General features: G+C 52.0%; 1 protein-coding gene and 1 long non-coding RNA gene across 3 annotated transcripts in view; one reads left to right on the plus strand and one right to left on the minus strand.

The window, feature by feature from the left end:
* LAIR1 (leukocyte associated immunoglobulin like receptor 1) overlaps positions 1–5,480 on the plus strand; it is a 9,659-nt gene extending 4,179 nt beyond the window's left edge. Inside the window, exons 3-10 of one of the 2 annotated variants that reach the window (XM_042968275.1) lie at positions 889–1,170; positions 1,329–1,379; positions 3,599–3,637; positions 3,927–4,037; positions 4,135–4,177; positions 4,265–4,302; positions 4,469–4,521; positions 5,071–5,480. In XM_042968275.1, the coding sequence (XP_042824209.1) occupies positions 889–1,170; positions 1,329–1,379; positions 3,599–3,637; positions 3,927–4,037; positions 4,135–4,177; positions 4,265–4,302; positions 4,469–4,521; positions 5,071–5,217 (764 nt within the window). In that variant the 3' untranslated portion in view covers positions 5,218–5,480. The remainder of the gene's footprint in view (positions 1–888; positions 1,171–1,328; positions 1,380–3,598; positions 3,638–3,926; positions 4,038–4,134; positions 4,178–4,264; positions 4,303–4,468; positions 4,522–5,070) is intronic. The other variant, XM_007087141.3, reaches the window with a different exon arrangement.
* A 3,462-nt stretch (positions 5,481–8,942) lies between these two features.
* Positions 8,943–11,011, minus strand: LOC122234025. Its single transcript, XR_006211713.1, has 3 exons — positions 9,512–11,011; positions 9,147–9,277; positions 8,943–8,981 (listed from the first exon to the last, which is right to left on the minus strand). It is a non-coding gene; the product is annotated as an uncharacterized LOC122234025 (long non-coding RNA).
* Positions 11,012–19,088: the final 8,077 nt, after the last annotated feature.

A 19,088-nucleotide genomic window follows, 5' to 3' on the forward strand; every position in this document is an offset into this window, starting at 1 on the left:
ATTACATATTATATAATGTCATACATTGTATTACATGTTATGTATTGCTATAATTTATATATGTAAGTGTCAACATAAATACATTGTGGGGTGCCTGGATGGCTCAGTCAGTTACCTGTCTGACTTCGCTCAGGTCATGATCTCACGGTCCATGGGTTCGAGCCCCGCGTCGGGCTCTGTGCTGACAGCTCGGAGCCTGGAGCCTGCTTCCCATTCTGTGTCTCCCTCTCTCTCTGCCCCTTCCCCGCTCATGCTCTTTCTCTCTCAAAAATAAACATTAAAAATTTTTAAAAATAAACACATGCCATCTAATAGTAAATATGCATAATTGAGATATAAATCATATATATATAGCTTACCTATAATAAGTAATTTTAAATTACAATTACAATTATTTATATCGATTAAATTATACATATATAATACATACATACATACATATACCTGTATACATGTATAATTGTATATAGACATATGTAAGTTAAAACACAGAATTTAAAATGTGTATTTATATTTATTATATAAATTTTTTATATTTATTATATAAATTTATTATATTTATAGCTTACATACTATGTATCAGAGCAGGCTGGGAGGCCAGATGCGTCTGCCACAAAGTGCGGCTCCCTTCCTGCCCACGGCCACTTTCTGGGGGGACCCAGGGGGCTGGGATGGAAACAGCAGAGAAGGATGACCGTGTCGTGTGTGGGGACAGGGGAACACAGTCAGGACGAGGAGGGTGGTAATGTTCCAAAGGACTGTGACTGACGTTTGCGCAACTCTGTGACTTTGCTTAAGAGTGACCTGAGCGTGTCACAGGGGTGAATTGCGTGTTAGTGTGAGTCCCCCACAAGTAGACCCTGAGAGCCCGCTCTGTTTCCTCGCAAGGGACCCTGCGCAGGCCCTCCATCTGTGCTGAACCGGCCCCCGTGGTCGCCCTGGGGCAGCTTGTGACCATCGTGTGCCGGAGCCCCGGCGGGTTTGAGGCGTTCCGCCTGGAGAAGGAGGGGAATGCCTTGAAACCAGATGTCGTGGAGGCACCGCCGGGCGAGACGGAGGCCAGATTCCACATCATGGCGCATGAAGGGATTGAGGGGAAGTACCACTGCGTCTATCTTAAAGACCGCACCTGGTCTGAGCGCAGCGCGGAGCTGGTGCTGGTGGTGACAGGTGAGAAGGTCTCCGCTCGGCCCTCGGGTTTCTCTGGGACCGAGTGACGGCCAGATGGGGCCCTCAGATGGATGCTCAGGGTACAGAGGGGCCGGGCTGAGCGGGACAGACCCTGGGGCCTCCACAGAGCTTGGGTCCTTCCCCTGCCTTGCTCACAGAGACCCCTGGAAACGTCAGCTCCCCGCCACCACAGACCTACAGCTCACCTGGTGAGTGACCTTGCAGGACCTCGGGGAGGGCGGGGCGGGGTGGTGAGGGGGCGGGCGGAGCTCCGCGCCGGGCCGCGGCGCCGGGCTTGGGTGAGGGACTGGTAAGACCACAGTGCCCCCTGCAGGGCACCGGGACACTAACTGGTTGACCTTTCTCTGTGCCAGGGGCTATGAAAGCGGTGGGTGGGAGGCATCCCCCTGACCTGAGAGCCCCCGACTCGTTTAGTGTACAAAGCAAAGCAGTTTCATGCCCCAAAGCAGAAGGCCCTGAAGGGCTGGAACCAGCCCAAGGCTAGGGGTGGGGGGACCCCCTCTGGGGCAGAGTTCGACCGTTGGCAGCTTTGCAAGGGACAGTGGTCCGGAGGGGCAGAGGGACTGACCGCTCGTCTTCCAAACTCGGTCGCTGCTGGAGAGAATGGGGCTCCGCATTAGGTCACAAGAGTGGCGTTAGGTCACAGAGGAAGAGAGACCCCCAGAATCCTACATCGCACAGGGCATCGCACATCGCCCCTCTCTCCCATCTCTTGCTCTGAAGACTGAAGATCCACCGTGCGGGGATCAGGGCTGAGAGCCCAGTCCCACGCCCCCGCGGTGAATACCCCAAACCGTGCGCGTCCCGGTTTCCTCGTGTGCAAAAAAGGGCAATAAAGGCAAGGACGCGGGAGCGCGCTTTCGGGGATACGGGGCTTTGTGTGCACAGCGCACGCGCTTAGGTCAAGGCCTGGCGAACCAGACAGGCTGGGGACGTGCTGGCCTTGTTACGTTGAGGAAGTAGTTTCTTCTGGTTAAGTGTGCACCTGACACCCACCTGCTGAGGGCTGGACGCATGCCGGGCGACGAGGAGAAAGGGTCCCTGCGCTCCCAACCTCAGTGGGGAAAGTTAACCAGAATGAGGAATGGAAATGTGTATATGTACATTATATACATTATACTTAATGTATTTAGTATGTGTATATCACATATAACGTATCTATATTTAAGTATAATGTACCATATATAATGTATCTATATTTAAGTATAATGTATCGCTATATATAATGTATTCATATTTATAAAGTATTTATATCTCTCTATATAAATATAAACATACAACTTACAATATAAAATTTCAGACCTATAAATTTAAATATATTGGAATATATTTCTAACATATATTAAACACAAGGAATATAATTAAAATTATAAAATACATGAATTAATCATTACATATTAATATAGTGTACAGTATTATATATTATATAATGTCATATATTATGTGTTATGTATTCTATGATTTATATATGTAAATCTCAACATAAATAGGTCTCATCTAATAATAAATCTGTATAATTGAGATATAAGTCATATATCTCACATGTTCTAAGTAATATGTACAAATGAGAGTATAAGTCATATATGTTACATGTTCTAAGTAATTTTAAATGATATATAATCACAATTATTCATAGCAATTAAATGATACCTATATAAGTTAAAACACAGGCTTTAAAATGTATATTTGTATTTATTATATATTAGAGCAGGTGGGGTCCTAGATCATGGACCCAGGACAGAGTGTTCAGGGAGGGAAGCTCCAGGAGTGGAAGTTTTCTGCCTTCCTTAAAGGACGCTGAGGACTCGGCCTCCGGGGCAGCTGGAGGGAGGGGGCACTGTCCAGAAGAGGGGACACGGGGGCTGCACCCTCAGCCAGGATGAGCCCAGCAGGCAGGACATACAGCTCATGCGCCAAATCCAGGCCTTGCTGGTGCTGGACGGATGGGCCTCAGGGGACATCAGGACGCGGAGTCTCGGTCTCTTCACTCCCAGGAGGGAGGTGCCACCCCCATGGGGGCTGCTGTGAGAAACAGAAGGGTGGGAATCCAGAAGGAGGGGAGCTAGGGGAGCACTGTCCCACAGAGCCCGCGGCAGGAAGGCCATGCCTCGTGTCTGCACCCTCCAGCAAGGTGTCATTAGCCGGGTGTGGCCACTGAGCCCCTGGAACGGTGGCCAGAGCAGCTGGGGATCTGGCTTTTATATATTTAACTTGGATGTCAGTGCAAATAGTCCTGTGAGGGTATCACACTGGACAGCACGGATGTAGGGCATTCCCATCCCCAGGGAAAGTTCCATGGGTTCGTTCCAGAGGAGCGCCCTTGCGGGGGGGGGGGGGTGGTCAGGAGGACTCAGCCTTCTCTGTCCAGCTTAGGCCTCTGACCGTGTGCTCGATTCCTCCTTCCTAGGGGACACACAGATGCATGGGGATCACAGTAACAGCCCAGGTGAGTGAGGGGGGCGGAGGAGCAGGACCCGGTGTGTGCTTCTTGGGGAAAGAATGTGCTTTGGTGTTGGCCGTATTCCACGCCTGGCAGTGCCCTGTGGACAGAGGACCTGAACACTCAGGACCCTGGTTTTGTAATAATGCTTCCTATGTCACAGGACTGTTATGAATTGGAGACGTTTTATACATAGGTGTGCACGTGACAAGCCCCCAGCAAACATGGGGTATGCAGTAGGTGCTCCATAAATGCACACTGCTGATAATCTGGTTCCACCTTCCCTGTTCCCCAGACCTGTCGACAGAGCATGTGTATATTTTCGTTGGGGTCTCTGTGGCCTTGTTCCTTTGTCTCCTCCTCCTGGTTCTCGCCTTCCTCCGTTGTCAGCGTCGGAAAAAACACAGTAGGTCTCAGGGAGAGGTGGGGTGGCCTGGGGAGGCTTTTTGGGGTGTTGGGGAAGAAGTCCTCTGTTCTTAATTCACACCCCTGACTGTCCACAGGGCTCCCCGGCAGCCAAGGTGAGGAGCAGAGGCCCCAGGAAAGGTGAGGCCCCTGAGACTAACCCCGGCCCCCCTCCCAGGCCCCTGCCTCCAGGGGGCCCCCCAGTGCTCACTGTACTTTTCCCCACAGGGTCAGCCCAGCTGTCGACCTTCCCCAGAGGACACCAGGTAAAAGGACAAGGAGGAGGGACCGGCCAGGGAGAGGGAACGTTTGAGAACATTCCAGGATGTTCTAGATGGAGTGCATGGTGAAATCCCAAGCTGTGGGTTTTCAGGCAAATTTGCCTTCTGAGACCCACCCCAGAGACCTGACCCCTTGTCCTCTCCCCTCCAGATCTGGCAACAGTCGGCAGACTTCCTGAGAAGGACAGGGAAGCGCCCAGCTCGGTAAGTCCTTGTATCCGATACCTACCTACAACCCTAATTTTAGCAGCTCGGTCAGCAGTTTGGTCACAGTACCTTTTTTTTTTAACTTTTATTTATTTACTTATTCTCACATTTATTTATTATTGAGAGACAGAGAGACACAGAGCATGAGCAGGGGAGGGGCAGAGAGAGGGGGAGGGTCAGAGAGAGAGGGAGACACAGAATCGGAAGCAGGCTCCAGGCTCTGAGCTGTCAGCACAGAGCCCGACGTGGGGCTCGAACCCACCAACTGTGAGATCATGACCCGAGCCGAAGTCAGAAGCTCAACTGACTGAGCCCCCCAGGCGCCCCTGGTCACAGTATCTTTTGAGGCCTCCCCTTGGAGGTGGCATGGTCTCACTCTGTCGTATTCTACCGCTCACACAGGCCAGCCCTGATTCTAAGTGGGAGGGCACTGCACAGTGGTGACCCCAGAAGGTGGGGTCACGGGCGTCACCTGGAGGCTGGCCGCTAGGCTTCCCTTCCCACCGGCCCGGCCGCCCTAACTCACCCCGGGTCTCGCTGTCTCAGGCCCCGCCTGCAGGAAGCCCCCAGGACGTGACGTACGCTCAGTTAGACCACCAGATCCTCGCACAGAGGACAGCCCGAGGCACGTTCCCACGGTCCACGGAGCCCACGGCCGAGTCCAGCACTTATGCATCACTGGCCAGACCCTGACTCCGGACCCACCTGGCCTCTGCTCCTAGAGACACGGGAAGTCGCTCCTGCAGAAGCGTGAGGCGGCCATTTGGAGGGCTTCCCTACAGAATCATCCCTTTCTGGAAAGCCATGCGGTCAGCTCTCCTGGAGGCCAGAGGTGCACTCAGGAGACTCCTAATCAGCGTCTACGAGGTTCGTTAACCACGTGGTCCCTCCGAAAACCAACTAGATGCTTGCAGAGAATGTGGAGCACTTCATTTACAAACACCCAGAGCTACAGACCCCTGGCAGTTTCCAGACACTCAGCTATGGTCCCACGGTCACCCACAGGTGATTCCAGATGTGTCCTGTGTGTCCCCAACTGCCCCCAGAGGCTCTGATTTACTCGTCTTCCAGAGTTCAGTAGTTGATCCAGAACCCGGGCTATACTTGGGCAGCTGATCTGCATCTGTTTCACATGACCTAGTCTCCAAATTCCACACCTGGGAGGTGCCCCCACACCTCTCTCCCTGAACCCCAGGATCTAACCTTGTGGGCGGGCCTCATGGATCCGTGATTTATTTTATTTTTATTTTGAGAGAGAGGGAGCGAGTATGCACGTGTGAGTGGGGGAGGAGCAGAGAGAGATTGAGAGATTGAGAGAGAGAGAGAGAGAGAGAGAGAGAGAGAGAGAATCCCAAGCAGGCTCTCCACTGTCAGCATGGAGTCTGAGGCAGGGCTTGACCCCATGACCTATGAGATCTTGACCTGAGCCAAAATCAAGAGTTGGACACTCAACCGACTGAGCCCCCCGGGCACCCCTCCCCCTGTTGTTTCTTAACCCACAGATCAGGCTTCCGTTCACAATTGCCCACTTGCTTACTTACCACTGTTGCTGGTTGCTACAGGGTTTGTAAACAAGGCAGCCCCATGCTGCCTCTACAGCAAACATTTGGGGTCTGCACGACCACGTCCCCGAGTGGGACCAGCTGTGCCACCAGAGGATACGGGGTGTCCAAGGCACCCTGCCAGGAGAGCCCTGAACCTACTGTGGGCCGGACGTGTTGTGTCTCTAGCAGACTCATGGGGTCAGCCTCGAGGACCCCACTGGGATTTAAATGGGGACCCCATTTAAATGGAGACCCCACTGGGATTTAAATTTACCCTGACAACTGCTAGGGAGCATTAGTGAAACTTTCTGGTTGATTTTTGTGTCTTTCATTTCTTTGGCCTGAGTGGGGGGAGTGGGGGGGGCGGTAAGAAACCTGCCTGCCGCCTGCTATAGGTCTTGTACTGAAAGTTTTATTATATATTAAAAGAATGTTTTTTATTTTAAAGTTTTTAATTTATGTTGAGAGAGAGCATGAGTAGGGGAGGGGCAGAGAGGGAGAGAGAGAATCCCAAGCAGGCTCCATACTGACAGCAGTGACTGTGGGGCTCAGTCCCACAAACCATGAGATCATGACCTGAGCCAAACCCAAGAGTTGACCGAGCCACCCAGGTGCCACTAAAAGAATATTTCTTTAAACATTCGACCTAAACTGGGGCACCTGGGTGGCTCCGTCGGTTAAGCATCGGACTTTGGCTCAGTTCATGATCTCATGGTCTGTGAGTTCAAGCCCTGCATCAGGCTCTGTGCTGACAGCTCAGAGCCTGGAGCCTGCTTCAGGTTCTGTATCTCCCTCTCTCTCTGCCCCTCCCTTGATCGCCCTCTCTCTCTGTCTCTCAAAAATAAATTACCATTTTTTAAAGCCCCAGAGTGATCCTTAAAAAAAAATAAAAATTCGACCTAAACTCATCTAGCCCATTCTGGTGCAATTTCTTTTTTATTTTAAAAAAAAAAAATTTTTTTAACGTTTATTTATTTTTGAGACAGAGAGAAACAGAGCATGAATGGGGGAGGGTCAGAGAGAGAGGGAGACACAGAATCTGAAACAGGCTCCAGGCTCTGAGCAGTCAGCACAGAGCCCGATGCGGGGCTCGAACTCACGAAGCGTGAGATCGTGACCTGAGCCGAAGTCGGACACTTAACCGACTGAGCCACCCAGGTGCCCCGCATTCTGGTGCAATTTCTATTTTACTTCTTTGCAAACATTAACACATGTTTTAAGGACTTTATTCTTAAGTAATCCCCACATCTACTATGGGGCTCGAACACACAACCCCGAGATCAAGAGTTGCACGGTCTACCGACTGAGCCAGCCAGGTGCCCCAACATTAATACATTTTAATCTTCATATAAACCCTCCAGAACATGTCCTATCCTTTTCTCCATTTTTCTTGAAGAAACTGGGGACCGATCATTAATTAGCTTGCCCTCACTCAGCCAGCTCTAAGTGGCGGGGACTGCAGACTGCATATGGCAGCTCCTCTCGGTGACCTCAGGACAGCCTGCATCTCGCCAGCTGGGAGGTGTCTGTCCTGTTTCAGAGAGGGTGGGGTTCTGGTTTTCCAACACAATTTTAACTTGCACTGAGCTTTGATTTTCTATTTGTGCTCAAGGTTAATTTCTATTCGTACTCAACGTTTTTCCTCTGCTTCCTAGCCCTGTACTCTCTATCTTTGTTTTCTTCATTGCGTTGTGTACTGAATTTCTCTTTTTCATGTGGGACAAAGTCTCTCTTTACCAACTATTAGTGTATTAGTCAGGGTTCTCCAGATAAGCAGAACCAATAGATTCTATTGTAAAGAGTGAATATATATGTGTATATATATTTGTGTAAAATATGTGTGTATATATACATGTGTAAAAAATTTTCGTGTTTATTTTTAATTTAAATTCAAGTTAGTTAACATACAGTATAGTCTTGCTTTCAGAAGTAGAGCCCAGTGATTGGTCTCTTACATAGGACACCCAGAGCTCATCCCCAAAAGCGCTCTCCTTAATGCCCATCACCCGTTTAACACCCCCACCCAGCAAACTTTTGTTCTCTGTATTTAAGAATCACTTATAGTTTGTCTCCCTCTCTGTTTTTATCTTATTTTTCCTTCCCTTCCCCTATGTTCATCTGTTGAGTTTCTCAAATTCCACATACGAGTGAAATCATACGACGTCTGTCTTTCTGTGACTGACTTATTTCGCTTACCATAATACCCTCTAGTTCCATCCACGTTGTAGCAAAAGGCAAAGGCTTCATTCTTTTTGATCGCAGAGCAATACTCCATTGTATAAATATACCACATCTTCTTGATCCATTCATCCATCGATGGACATTTGGGCTCTTTCCATATTTTGGCTATGGTCGATAGCGCTGCTATAAACATCGGGGTGCATGTGCCCCTTTGAGTCAGCATTTTTGTATCCTTTGGTTACATACCTAGTAGTGCAATTGCTGGGTCGTAGGGTAGTTTTATTTTCGGTTTTTTGAGGAACCTCCACACTGTTTTCCAGAGCTACTGCACGAGATTGCATTCCCACCAACAGTGCAAGAGGGTTCCTCTTTCTCCCCATCCTCACCAACATCTGTTGTTTCCTGAGTTGTTAATTTTAGCAATTCTGACTGGTGTGAGGTGGTATCTCATTGTGGTTTTGACTTGTATTTCCCAGATGATGAGTGATGTTGAGCATTTTTTCATGTGTCGGTTGGCCTTCTGGATGTCTTCTTTGGAGAAGTGTCTATTCATGTCTTTTGCCCGTTGATAAGTTCCTTATAGATTTTGGATACTAACCCTTTATCTGATATGTCCTTTGCAAATATCTTCTCCCATTCCATCGGTTTTATTGATTGTTTCCATTGCTGTGCAGAAGCTTTTTATCTTGATGAGGTCCCAATAGTTCATTTTTGCTTTGGTTTCCCTTGCCTCTGGAGACATATCAAGTAAGAAGTTATATAAATTATATTTAGATATATAATATTTTAAAGGTAAATTATATATTTAAGTACAACTTATAGAGATAAATTTTAAATGCATATGTGTGTGTGTGTGTGTGTGTGTGTATATATATATATATTTAAATATATACTTACCATAAGAATCAGCTCATGGGTTATAGAACCAGAAGTCCCACCATCTACTACCTGCCAGCTGGAGACCCAGGAGAACCTGTGGGATAAATCAGCCCCAGTCCGCAGGCCCAAGAACCAGGTGCTATGATGTCCTGGACAGGAGAAGATGGTTGTCTCAGCTCAAGAAGAGAGAGATGGAATTGGACCTCCTTCCCCTTTCTGTTCCATCCGGCCCCGAGGGGGTTGGAACATGTTGGTCCACCTCGTCACTCAGTCCATGGAATCAAATGCGAATCTTTCAGAAACCCGCCCGCACACTGGCCCAGAAGTCCTGTTTTCCCAGCTCTCTGCCCGCCCTCCCCCACTCCCCGTCAGGTTGTACCTACAAACAACCATCACAGTCAGATGGTGAGTCTCCCCTCAAAATCTGGCTCATTCGACCCTGACCCGAGACAGGCTCTTAGCAAGGGAAGGGCGGACAGCATGGCATTGGGAGACAGACGACTCCAGAATATTCTGCCCCTTCCAGAGGAGGAACGGCCGACCAGGTGGGGCATCTGCTCTAGTGAAAAGGAGACCTATGAGTCCCGGCAGTGAGGCTGCAGGGGCAGCAGAAGCGGTTTAGGGGAATTTTGGAAGGAGAGCAAGATAAAGCCCACACGCCTTCTATCTCGGGGACTGGGCAGGAAGAGGAGAGGACAGAAAAGCAGACGTTGTGGACCAGTCTTTCCTCCTTGACCCTCCAGCCACAGACCCCAGGGTCAGGACTCTGCCCCTGGATGTCCCTACTTTCCTGCATGAGGGATGCGGCCCCTGAGCGCCACCTGGAGGCCAAGGCTGGTATAGCACCCCTGGTGGCTCCAGTATGGCCAGGCAGAGAGGGAGGGCTACCTTGCCCTGGCACTCCCCCAGTTCCGACAGCCAGGGGGGCCGTCGCCGTGGGAGGAGAGATCCCACCTGGGCCGGATGGGGCAAGAGCGGGCGCCCAGACACATACACTGAACCCCTGGGACAAAGGGGACACGGAGATCACCAGAATGGTCCCCAGGCCCCAAGGGAGCAGAGAAAGGCTGAACCCTGTGACCACTGAGCATGGACATCAGCTGGGCCTGCAGCAAGCTGGTGAGCAAACCCCGCAGTCCCCAGTCAGCTCGGACCCAGGGACCAGCAGGAGGACACAGAGCCACCTGCTCCCTGCACCTGGGACACCATCCTGGGAAGGAGCATGGAGACCGGCCAAGATACAAGAGCGTTTGCAATGATTGGGTGTGTGTGTGTGTGTGTGTGTGTGAGTGTGCGTGTGCTCCCTGCCTAAGTGGGGGCAGCTCCTGAGTGACATCCGATCACTGATAGACAAAGTCATTTTATTTCTTTGGCTGACCTGCAATGCATCCCGTTCTGCTACACACACACACACACGCACACATATGCACACATTCGCATGCACACATGTACACACGTACATGCAGGGCAACATCACCTGAACACGGGTCACTATGTGGGAGGCAGGACATGGCAGGAGCTGGGGTCTTTCCGTAGGTGAGTTTGCACAGAGAGCGTCTCCACATTTTCCTCCTGCTTCTCTGGGAATCCAGGCTAGTTGCTCTCACAGAGAAAGAGAAGTGCTCTTCTGGGGAGGGTGGCTCTGACCCCAGACCCCAGATTCCCCGCAGTGGGTGGGGGACGCCCTCCGCTGGGGCCGCACCGACCCTGAATCCGCACGGCTGCTTCCTGGCTTGTGCCTCACGGCACAGCCCGTGGGTCTGGACCTTCTGTTCCGTTGAGGCTGTGGAACATGGAGGTCTGGGGGGTCAGTCGTGTGGTTTCAGGCCAAGAATCATAAAGCACGTGGGCCTTGATGCCCGCAGGGATGGTGGACATAGAGAACTATGATATGATATTGATATATTGAGATATATATTGATATATATTGACATATATTGATTCTCTTGTCCTTGAGAAACAGTGGCTACAGCAGCTGGGTCTCCCCTGGGCTTGTGCACCAGGTCTGGGAAGAGCCGCAGGTCTGTGCCCTTGAGAGGCTGGGCCACCCCAGTCCAGGAGGGCACCACAGACCCCTCCTCCATCCCTGTCAGACCTCCTCTCCCTTCCCCCAGACTCCAGCTCGGCCTTTGAGCCCACCTTGTCAGTGGCTCAACCAGACACTCCCTTGGGCCCTGACCCTAAAAAGCCCCAGGCCTTTCCCTTGTCTGTCTCCTCTCACAGCTCCCCCCCCTCCACTGGGAGGTCAGTGTGGGTCTTAGAAGCCCCAGGACACATGGGGATCTTCAGCCTTCCTCCCCAGTGTGAGCAGGTGACACGGAATGTGAATGAGGCCACTGGACATATCAGAATCCCATGGAGGCATTAAGTCCCTAGAAGAACCAGGCCCTGGTAGAAGGTGCGAGAGAAACACAGGGTTCACTGAAACGTAAAGCCAGTAGACTGTGAGAGAAGCTTTTAAGAATGGAGGAAACGCAAAAGACCTAAGTCACCATGGCCTGGGAGGGCAGTGAATGACAGGGTGGAGGTGATGCTAGGACTCTGTGTTGTCCACAGGGGCAGGGGCTCCAGCCCACCTTCCCTACTGACGGTCCTGTGTTCTGTGCCACAAATGGACCCAGAGAGGCCCCTGGGGGTCCAGACAGGGATCCAGCCCCCATCCCAGCCCCAGCCCCAGCGGCACAGGAAGCCCTGCCCACCCACGTTTGGACGGTCGTCAGGGTCTCTTTACCGCATCCAGGACTTGAGGGCTTTCGGTTACAACTGGGATGTTTGAGCAGGAAACTCCTCCTGTCTGGCCTCCCTCCTCCATCCCCGCAGCCCCGTCAGCGCCCCCTAACTAGAGAGCCTAACCCAGCCAGCTGGGGGGCAGGGGTGAGTGCAGAGCACAGCCCAGAGTCACAGGACCCGGAGACAGGACGTCCTACCTGCACAGTGTGCCGCCTGCCTCCTGCCTCTCTGAGCACTCCCCCTGCCCCAACATGACGTCGTCAGGAGAATTTCTAGAGCCCCTCTTGCCTGTGGGAAATGTGTAATTTGAGAAGAGTCAGCCTGTTAGGACCAGAAGGGGAGCCAGAAACCCCTTTCTGTGTTGCACCCCCTCTGTGTCTATCCACTTACCTATGCATCTTTGCACCTGTGTCTGTATCTCTCCGTGTGTGTATGTATGTGAATATCTGTCATCTCCTCTCATGTCCGATGTACCTAGTCGGGGAGCTACTCATCCCCCTATGGATACGTTCATCATTTACCCATCGTCCTATCGTCTGTGTGTCTCTGCCGTATCAACATCCCAAATGCACCGTGTCCATATTTGCAGCCATATCCACGCGTCTACGTATGTTCTATCCACCCACTTACCATCCATCATCTCCTGATCTCTACCTTCCCATCATCTCTGTCTCTGTCTCTGTCTCTGTCAGTCACCAGTTAACACCAGGTGGGCCTCCTCCTGGCAGGCGTTCAGCCTGGCGATGGGGTATCTCACTAGAAACGGCTTCCAGAAGTCAAGGCCTCTCTGTGATCCAAAAGAGGAAGGTAGGGCTTACCCCCCGCCCCCGCTTCCTTTCCGTGAGACCACAGACACCAGGCCCTCACAGCCCTTCCTGCTCGCGTCCTGACCCGCAGGCCCGTGTCCAGCCACCCCAGGGCTAGGACAGCGCAGAGATGCCGGCCATGTCCCACAGCCCCATCCACTTCCCTGGATGCGGTAAAGTGAGTGGGGAGGGCAGGGGCAGGGGGGTGGAGACACCAGCGGGGGCCAGGCCTCACCTCAGTTGGCCCCCAGGGAGGACGGTCTCTGCAGGCCCTGCCGCTCTGTCCCCTGGGCCTAAGCCAGCAGCGTGGGGCCCGGGGCCTCTGACAGGTGTGCTAGAGGTTGGGACAGCGGGGGCGAGGGGGGCCAGACACAGGCAAGGCGAGGGGGGGGCGTCTGGTTGGGAGTCCCAGAGACTTGTCTGCAGCCAGAGACAGGGGAGGCAGCTATATTGGGGGAGGGGGGGTCTTGCTGACTTAGGGAGGTGTGAAGGTCACATGGCTACATCCTTGTCGGCAGCACGCTGACCCCCAGGGAGGGAACCGGTGGCTGATGTGTCCCTCACCAGGCTTCTCTTGCAGCGCTCCACCTCGCCAGGCGATCCACGCGCAGGAGGGCGAGTCCCGTCCACACGCTCTCTGGGGCAGCCCTGGATGGGAGTCCTGCTCCTTCCGGGAGGGACCCAGGCCCCGAGGTGCAGAGACCACAGCTGTCCTCAGCTGCATGAGGACAGCCCATGGCTGCAGATCCCCGAGGACGCCTCAGGTCCAGCCCAGCCCGCCAGACTGAGATTCTCGCCCACAACTGTCGCCAGCTCCCTCTTCCCCTTTCTCTGAGGGCCATCAGCCCCAGGTCAGAGAACACATGGGTCCTTGAGTCCCCCTGAGCCCACGTCCATCCCTCAGAGTCCTGTGGGTCCCACCGGCACCTCCCGCTGGGCTCTGCCATCCTCATAGCCCTCCATCCCCACTGTCCCCACTGTCCCCACTGTCCCCGCCTCTCCCAAGTCAGCCAGGCTCTGTCCCAGCTTTGCCTCCGGGGCTGATGCACATAATGGTGCCTCTCCTCCCGCCCCACTGCTTCCTCAGTCCCCGGCGGTTCTCAGACAGGGTCCCTTGTCACCCCACACCTGCCCCCCTTTTTCTATTCCTCCCCCTCACCCCCAGTTCAGCGGCTCCAAGCGGTCCGCTCAGGCCATTAAGCGGTACTCGCGCTTCTCCCTTTGGTGATCTCAGCATCTGGGGGCTTCGATTTGACATTTCAGTGGAGGGCTCCAGGGTGTAATTTTCCGCCTCCCCCATCCTGCGGCCCCGCATTCCCAGCTGCCCTCTGGGAACGGGGCCCCCCAGCTCTCACTGACACCTGTCACCCGCCTTACTCAGGGAGGCCCCCAAGTGCACCCGCCATGGGTCTCCACACGTCCCGGTTCTTCTCTTCCCGGGCGCTCTGTGCCTTCCTCCGTCTGCCGGCTGCTCCTGGGCCCTGTTGTGCGGGATCAGGAGTCCAGGGAAGGAAATGGAAACCAAAACCCCGCTGAGGTAGCCCCGCAAGCTCACTGAGATGGCTTGTATAGATTTAGAACATTGTTTAGGGAAAGTAACAGGTGCCGGGCCGAAGTGGAGAAACTGGAACCCTAATTAATGCAGGGGCGGGGCGAGCGTAAATCGGGTGGCAGTTCCCCAGAAAGTGAGCCCAGAATCGCTCACTGAGCCGGCCGTCCCAGCGCCCCGCGCGCAAGAAGAAGGACCCGGCGACGCCAGCGCGGTGCGCGCAGGCCGAAGCAACGGAAGCTGGGCCTTGGAAGGTGTGCGCCCTGGCGTCCACGCCGGCGCTATCCACAGTACAGCCGCAGGCTCCTGAGGTGTGGACGAGGGAAGCCAATAATTAGCATCAGCTCAGGCGCTGAGTAAGGACCCTAGTGGCAGTTGTGGGCTCCACAGACAGAGGAAGGAGCCACGTGTCCAGGAGGGCGGGCGCCTCCAGGAGCTGGAAAAGGCAGCGAAACGGGTTGGGTCTCCAGAAAGGAGCGCGGGGCCCCCGCAGACCCATGTCAGAGTTCTGACCCCCCAGGATTTAACGATCCCAATGAACCGGCTGCCGGAAGTGTCCACCTCTGCGCTCCTGTGTTCCGGCAGACGAGGAGTCCCAGACGCCTGGTCTCCCAAGCTTCTGGAAACGGATTCCGGTGCCAACCTCTCCTGACTAGCGTTCCGACCTCAGTCCCTGACTCTCATCCCAGCGCCCGGAGCCCAGCCTGGCCACCTTCTGGAGGCCTGGGCCCCATCTCTGAGGCTCTGCAGGGGCCGGGGGCTTGTGCGCAGCGCTGGTCCCAGTGTGGCCGGGATACAGGATGAAGGACGACCTTCCCCGGCGTCGCTGCATCTCTGCAGGAGGCAGGGCTCCGCGCGGTGGTTTTCCGGTGTCCTTTCAGCACAGACAGATGGAGGGGCCACTCGGCTCTCACGCAGACTTCTCTTCAGCAGTTGTGCCCCCCCACCCCCCACTGTGTCCGTCTCCCGGAGCACTGTCCTCAGCACGAAGGACAGGAAGGCTGCCTGCCAGGGCCCCTGCCTCCTGCCCAGAGTACAGAGCGTTCTCGTTGCACTTTTTGGCACTCAGCTTGCCAGACTCGGCCGTGGAAGGCGCTTCTGAGCCTGGCTCTGTGCTTCCCGAGGGGACCCGGCACATCATCAGCTCTGTCTTGCTCTCCGGATTCAGTGGAGTCCCAGACTCATCTCGTGTCCCTCCTGCCCTGGACCAGGAACCCACCTTTTCTGCAAGAGTTCTCGGGCTCCTTTTACTGGGGAACCGTATTTACAGAACAAGATGTGGGGGGTTATGTGAACTCAGGCTACTGGGCTTTTTTGCTCCTTAGGGAGCAAGTTAACACTCAGGGAGGATGGGTAGTGTGCTTTCACGGGGGTATTCCCAGCCTCGATGTGATGTCCTGTCCTGTCCTCTCCTCTCTCCTCCCCTCCCATCCCCTCGCATCCCCTCCCATCCTTCTTCTAGTAAGCTTCATGTCTAGCATGGAGCCCAGCGCAGGGCTTGAACTCACAACCTTGAGATCAAGACCTGAGCTGAGATCAAGAGTCCGATGCTTAACCAACGGAGCCATTCAGGTGCCTCAATGGACTTTTTAGGTTACGCTTGTATTTCTCATACTTCAAATCCCTGCTCCTAAAAAATTAATGTAATTACATTTTCGCTTTGCCTTGTGGCTTTGTTGTTAATCGGGTGTAAACGTATCTTTACCTTGACGTGTTCATATTCGTGTCAGAGTGTGCTCTCCCCGTCTTGTATGATTTAACTGTGTTTTGGAAAGTGCAGGACGTTCGTAGGTTTCAAAAGCAAAAACTCCCCAACATGGGACATTCGAGATGACTCTCCTCACCCCCTCCCCTTTGCCCCGCGCCCCCACATAGTGCAGGTGGCTATTTTTGTTACTTCTGGGTTCTCAGATGGCACGCTTGATCCGTGGAAAGGGAAGTCCGCAGACACATCCTGCTACTTAACTCCTTTCTTGGATGGAAGTCAGCCCGTTCCAGCTATAGCTTTGTACCCCACTTTCCACTCTTCCAGCTTCCTGTGAAATAAACCGCCACAAACTCAGTGTTGACAACAGTGTTCGTTTATGCCCGGGCGGTTCTGTGCGGAGAAGGCTGACACGGTCCCACTGGGCCACGTGAAGGTGTCAGCAGGGCTGTGTCCCGTCCAGAGGCTGCAGGTGCTCGAGAGAACACTGGTGAACAACACGTGACCCAAGAAAAAATTTGTAACAGGAGCAAAAAACATCCCTAAACGAAAATGGAAACACAACATGGCAAAACCTATGGGCTGTGGTAAGAGCACTTCTAAGAGGGAAGTTTATAGTCATGGATGCATATATTAAGAAATTGGAAAGATGTCAAATAAACAACCCAACCTCAAACCTAGAAGGACAAAAAATAAATAAATAAATAAATAAATGAATCCCAAAGTTAGCAGAAGGAAGGAAATAGAGATGAGAGTAGAAATAAATGTAATAGAGAAAGAAAAAAAGAAAGAAAAAAGAAAAGATCAAGGAAACTGAGTTTGTTACTTGAAAAGAGAAAACCAAATTGACAAACTTTTAGTTAGACCACCTAAAGGGGGAAAAAAAAAGAGAAAATTCAATTTATCGCAATGAGAGGCAAGGCAAACAGATCGATCGGGACCGACACTCTTGACCAGAGTGAGGTCTTGAACAGCCGGGGTACAGAGTTTTTATAGCCGACCACATCATCTTATTATCATCTGGGAACAGAACAAAGGGATAGTTCCCAGGTGGAAACAGTTCAAACAGGCCCTTGCCCCAATCCGATCAAACACTAATCTCATCCCTTGATTGATAGGATAAGGCTGTTATCTCTTAACCTATAGTGTGAAAACTAAGCTGTTATTTCTTAAGGCTACAGGTTAGCCCTACACTACAATTTAACCCTTACAGAATCTATCGTCGAAAACCTTTCGTTCTCGGTTATTTCTTTACATAAGTTTTCTGCCCACTTCTCTCCCTCTCTCTTCTTTTTCTGTAGCCTTAATTATTCCATTCTGCCACAGAGGGTTTCCAGCGCATTAAAAAATCTTTTTTAATGTTTATTTATTTTTGACAGAGAGAGAGAGAGAGAGAGAGAGAGAGAGAGACAGAGCATGAGCGGGGGAGGGGCAGAGAGAGAGGGAAACACAGAATCCGAAGCAGGCTCCAGGCTCTGAGCCATCAGCACAGAGCCCGATGCGGGGCTAGAACCCACAAATCGCGATTGTGACCTGAGCTGAAGTCGGACGCTCAACCGACTGAGCCACCCAGGCGCCCCCGTTGTTTTTTTTTTTTTTTTTTAATTTCATTAACTGAATTCCTCAAGTCTAGAATTTGTGTTTGGTTCTTTTCTACTACCGCTATCTCTTTGTTAAATTTCTCTTTTTGTTCACGTATCGCTCTCTTTATTTCTTCGTTTTTCTGTGTGTTCCCATAGCCCAATGAGTTTCCTTAATGCGGCTGTTTTGAAACCGTCGTCAGCTGTGTTGCAAAAGTCCAAGCGTGAGCTCGGTTACTGGGAGGCTGTCCTTATCTTTTGGTGGTGATGCGTGTCCTTGACTCCCATGGTCCTTGGAGTTTTGCGTGGCCGTTTTAGCATCTGAGGTGGTGCTCACCTCCGTAAATCTTTAGTTGTTGTCTTCAGGCAGGAGATAGTTTTCATCTGTCCTTCCTTCTTACGAAATTCGTGAGCTTGTATTTCCTTTCTGGTTCTTGCAACCCACCAGGCTGGCTGCTGGAACCGCTCTTCTGCTTTGCTACATATTTGTGGCTTCTCTCTTGCCCACAGACCCCGGTTTGTTTTCTGAGTCTGCACAAAATATCTGGCCGCGGTGTGCAGGGAGGTGTGGGTTTTCGCACGTGGGGAGTGGAGAACGCCCTTGGGCTGCGGCTGGCTGGCATTGAGTGGGCCCCCACTCACCACTCTCCCTTTCCACGTCGGCTGGTTCAGACCCTGACCGTGCCACCTGGAGAGGGACGACGTTGGCAAAGTTCTTACCCCCTCAAACGCATCTCCATTTTCTTCATTTACAACGAAGGGTCCAGTGCACGTCATTTAAAAATATATGCATCCTCCTGTTCATGCTCTGTCTCTCTCTCTGTCTCAAAAATAAATAAACGTTAAAAAAAAAATTAGGGGCGTCTGGGTGGCTCAGTTGGTTGAGCCTCCAACTTTGGCTCAGTTCATGATCTCATGATCTGTGAGTTCAAGCCCCGCGTCGGGCTCTGTGCTGACACCTCAGAGCCTGGAGCCTGCTTCAGATTCTGTGTCTCCCTCTCTCTCTCTCTGACCCTCCCCTATTCATGCTATCTCTCTGTATCAAAAATAAATAAACATAAAAAATATTTTTAAAAAAATTAAAAAAAAAGGGGGGCTCCTGGGTGGCTCGGTCGGTTAAGCGTCCGACTTCGGCTCAGGTCATGATCTCATGGTCCGTGAGTTTGAGCCCCATGTCGGGTTCTATGCTGACAGCTCAGAGCCTGGAGCCTGCTTCGGATTCTGTGTCTCCCTCTCTCTCTGCCCCTCCCCTGTTCATGCTCTGTCTCTCTCTCTGTCTCAAAAATAAATAAACGTTAAAAAAAAAATTAAAAATATATGCATCCTAACACTCAGTGGGGTGTTGTCTCCTGGTCTCTGTAAATGTTAATCGTCTCTCTTCAGCTGTTGCTAGGTTGCCCTCTGACACCTTTCCTTCCGACACAACACATAGGACATAGGCCCTACTCGTTCTATTCCCTAAGTATCTTGAATTTCCCTTTGTGGTCTCTGTATGCTGCATTCTGGAACATTTCTTCAATATTGTATTCCAGTTTTATAAATGGCTCTTCAGCTCTGCCTCGTCCCTAATGGAATGGATTTTTTGAATGT

This window comes from Panthera tigris, chromosome E2, assembly GCF_018350195.1.
Source record: "Panthera tigris isolate Pti1 chromosome E2, P.tigris_Pti1_mat1.1, whole genome shotgun sequence".
Classification (NCBI taxonomy): domain Eukaryota; kingdom Metazoa; phylum Chordata; class Mammalia; order Carnivora; family Felidae; genus Panthera; species Panthera tigris.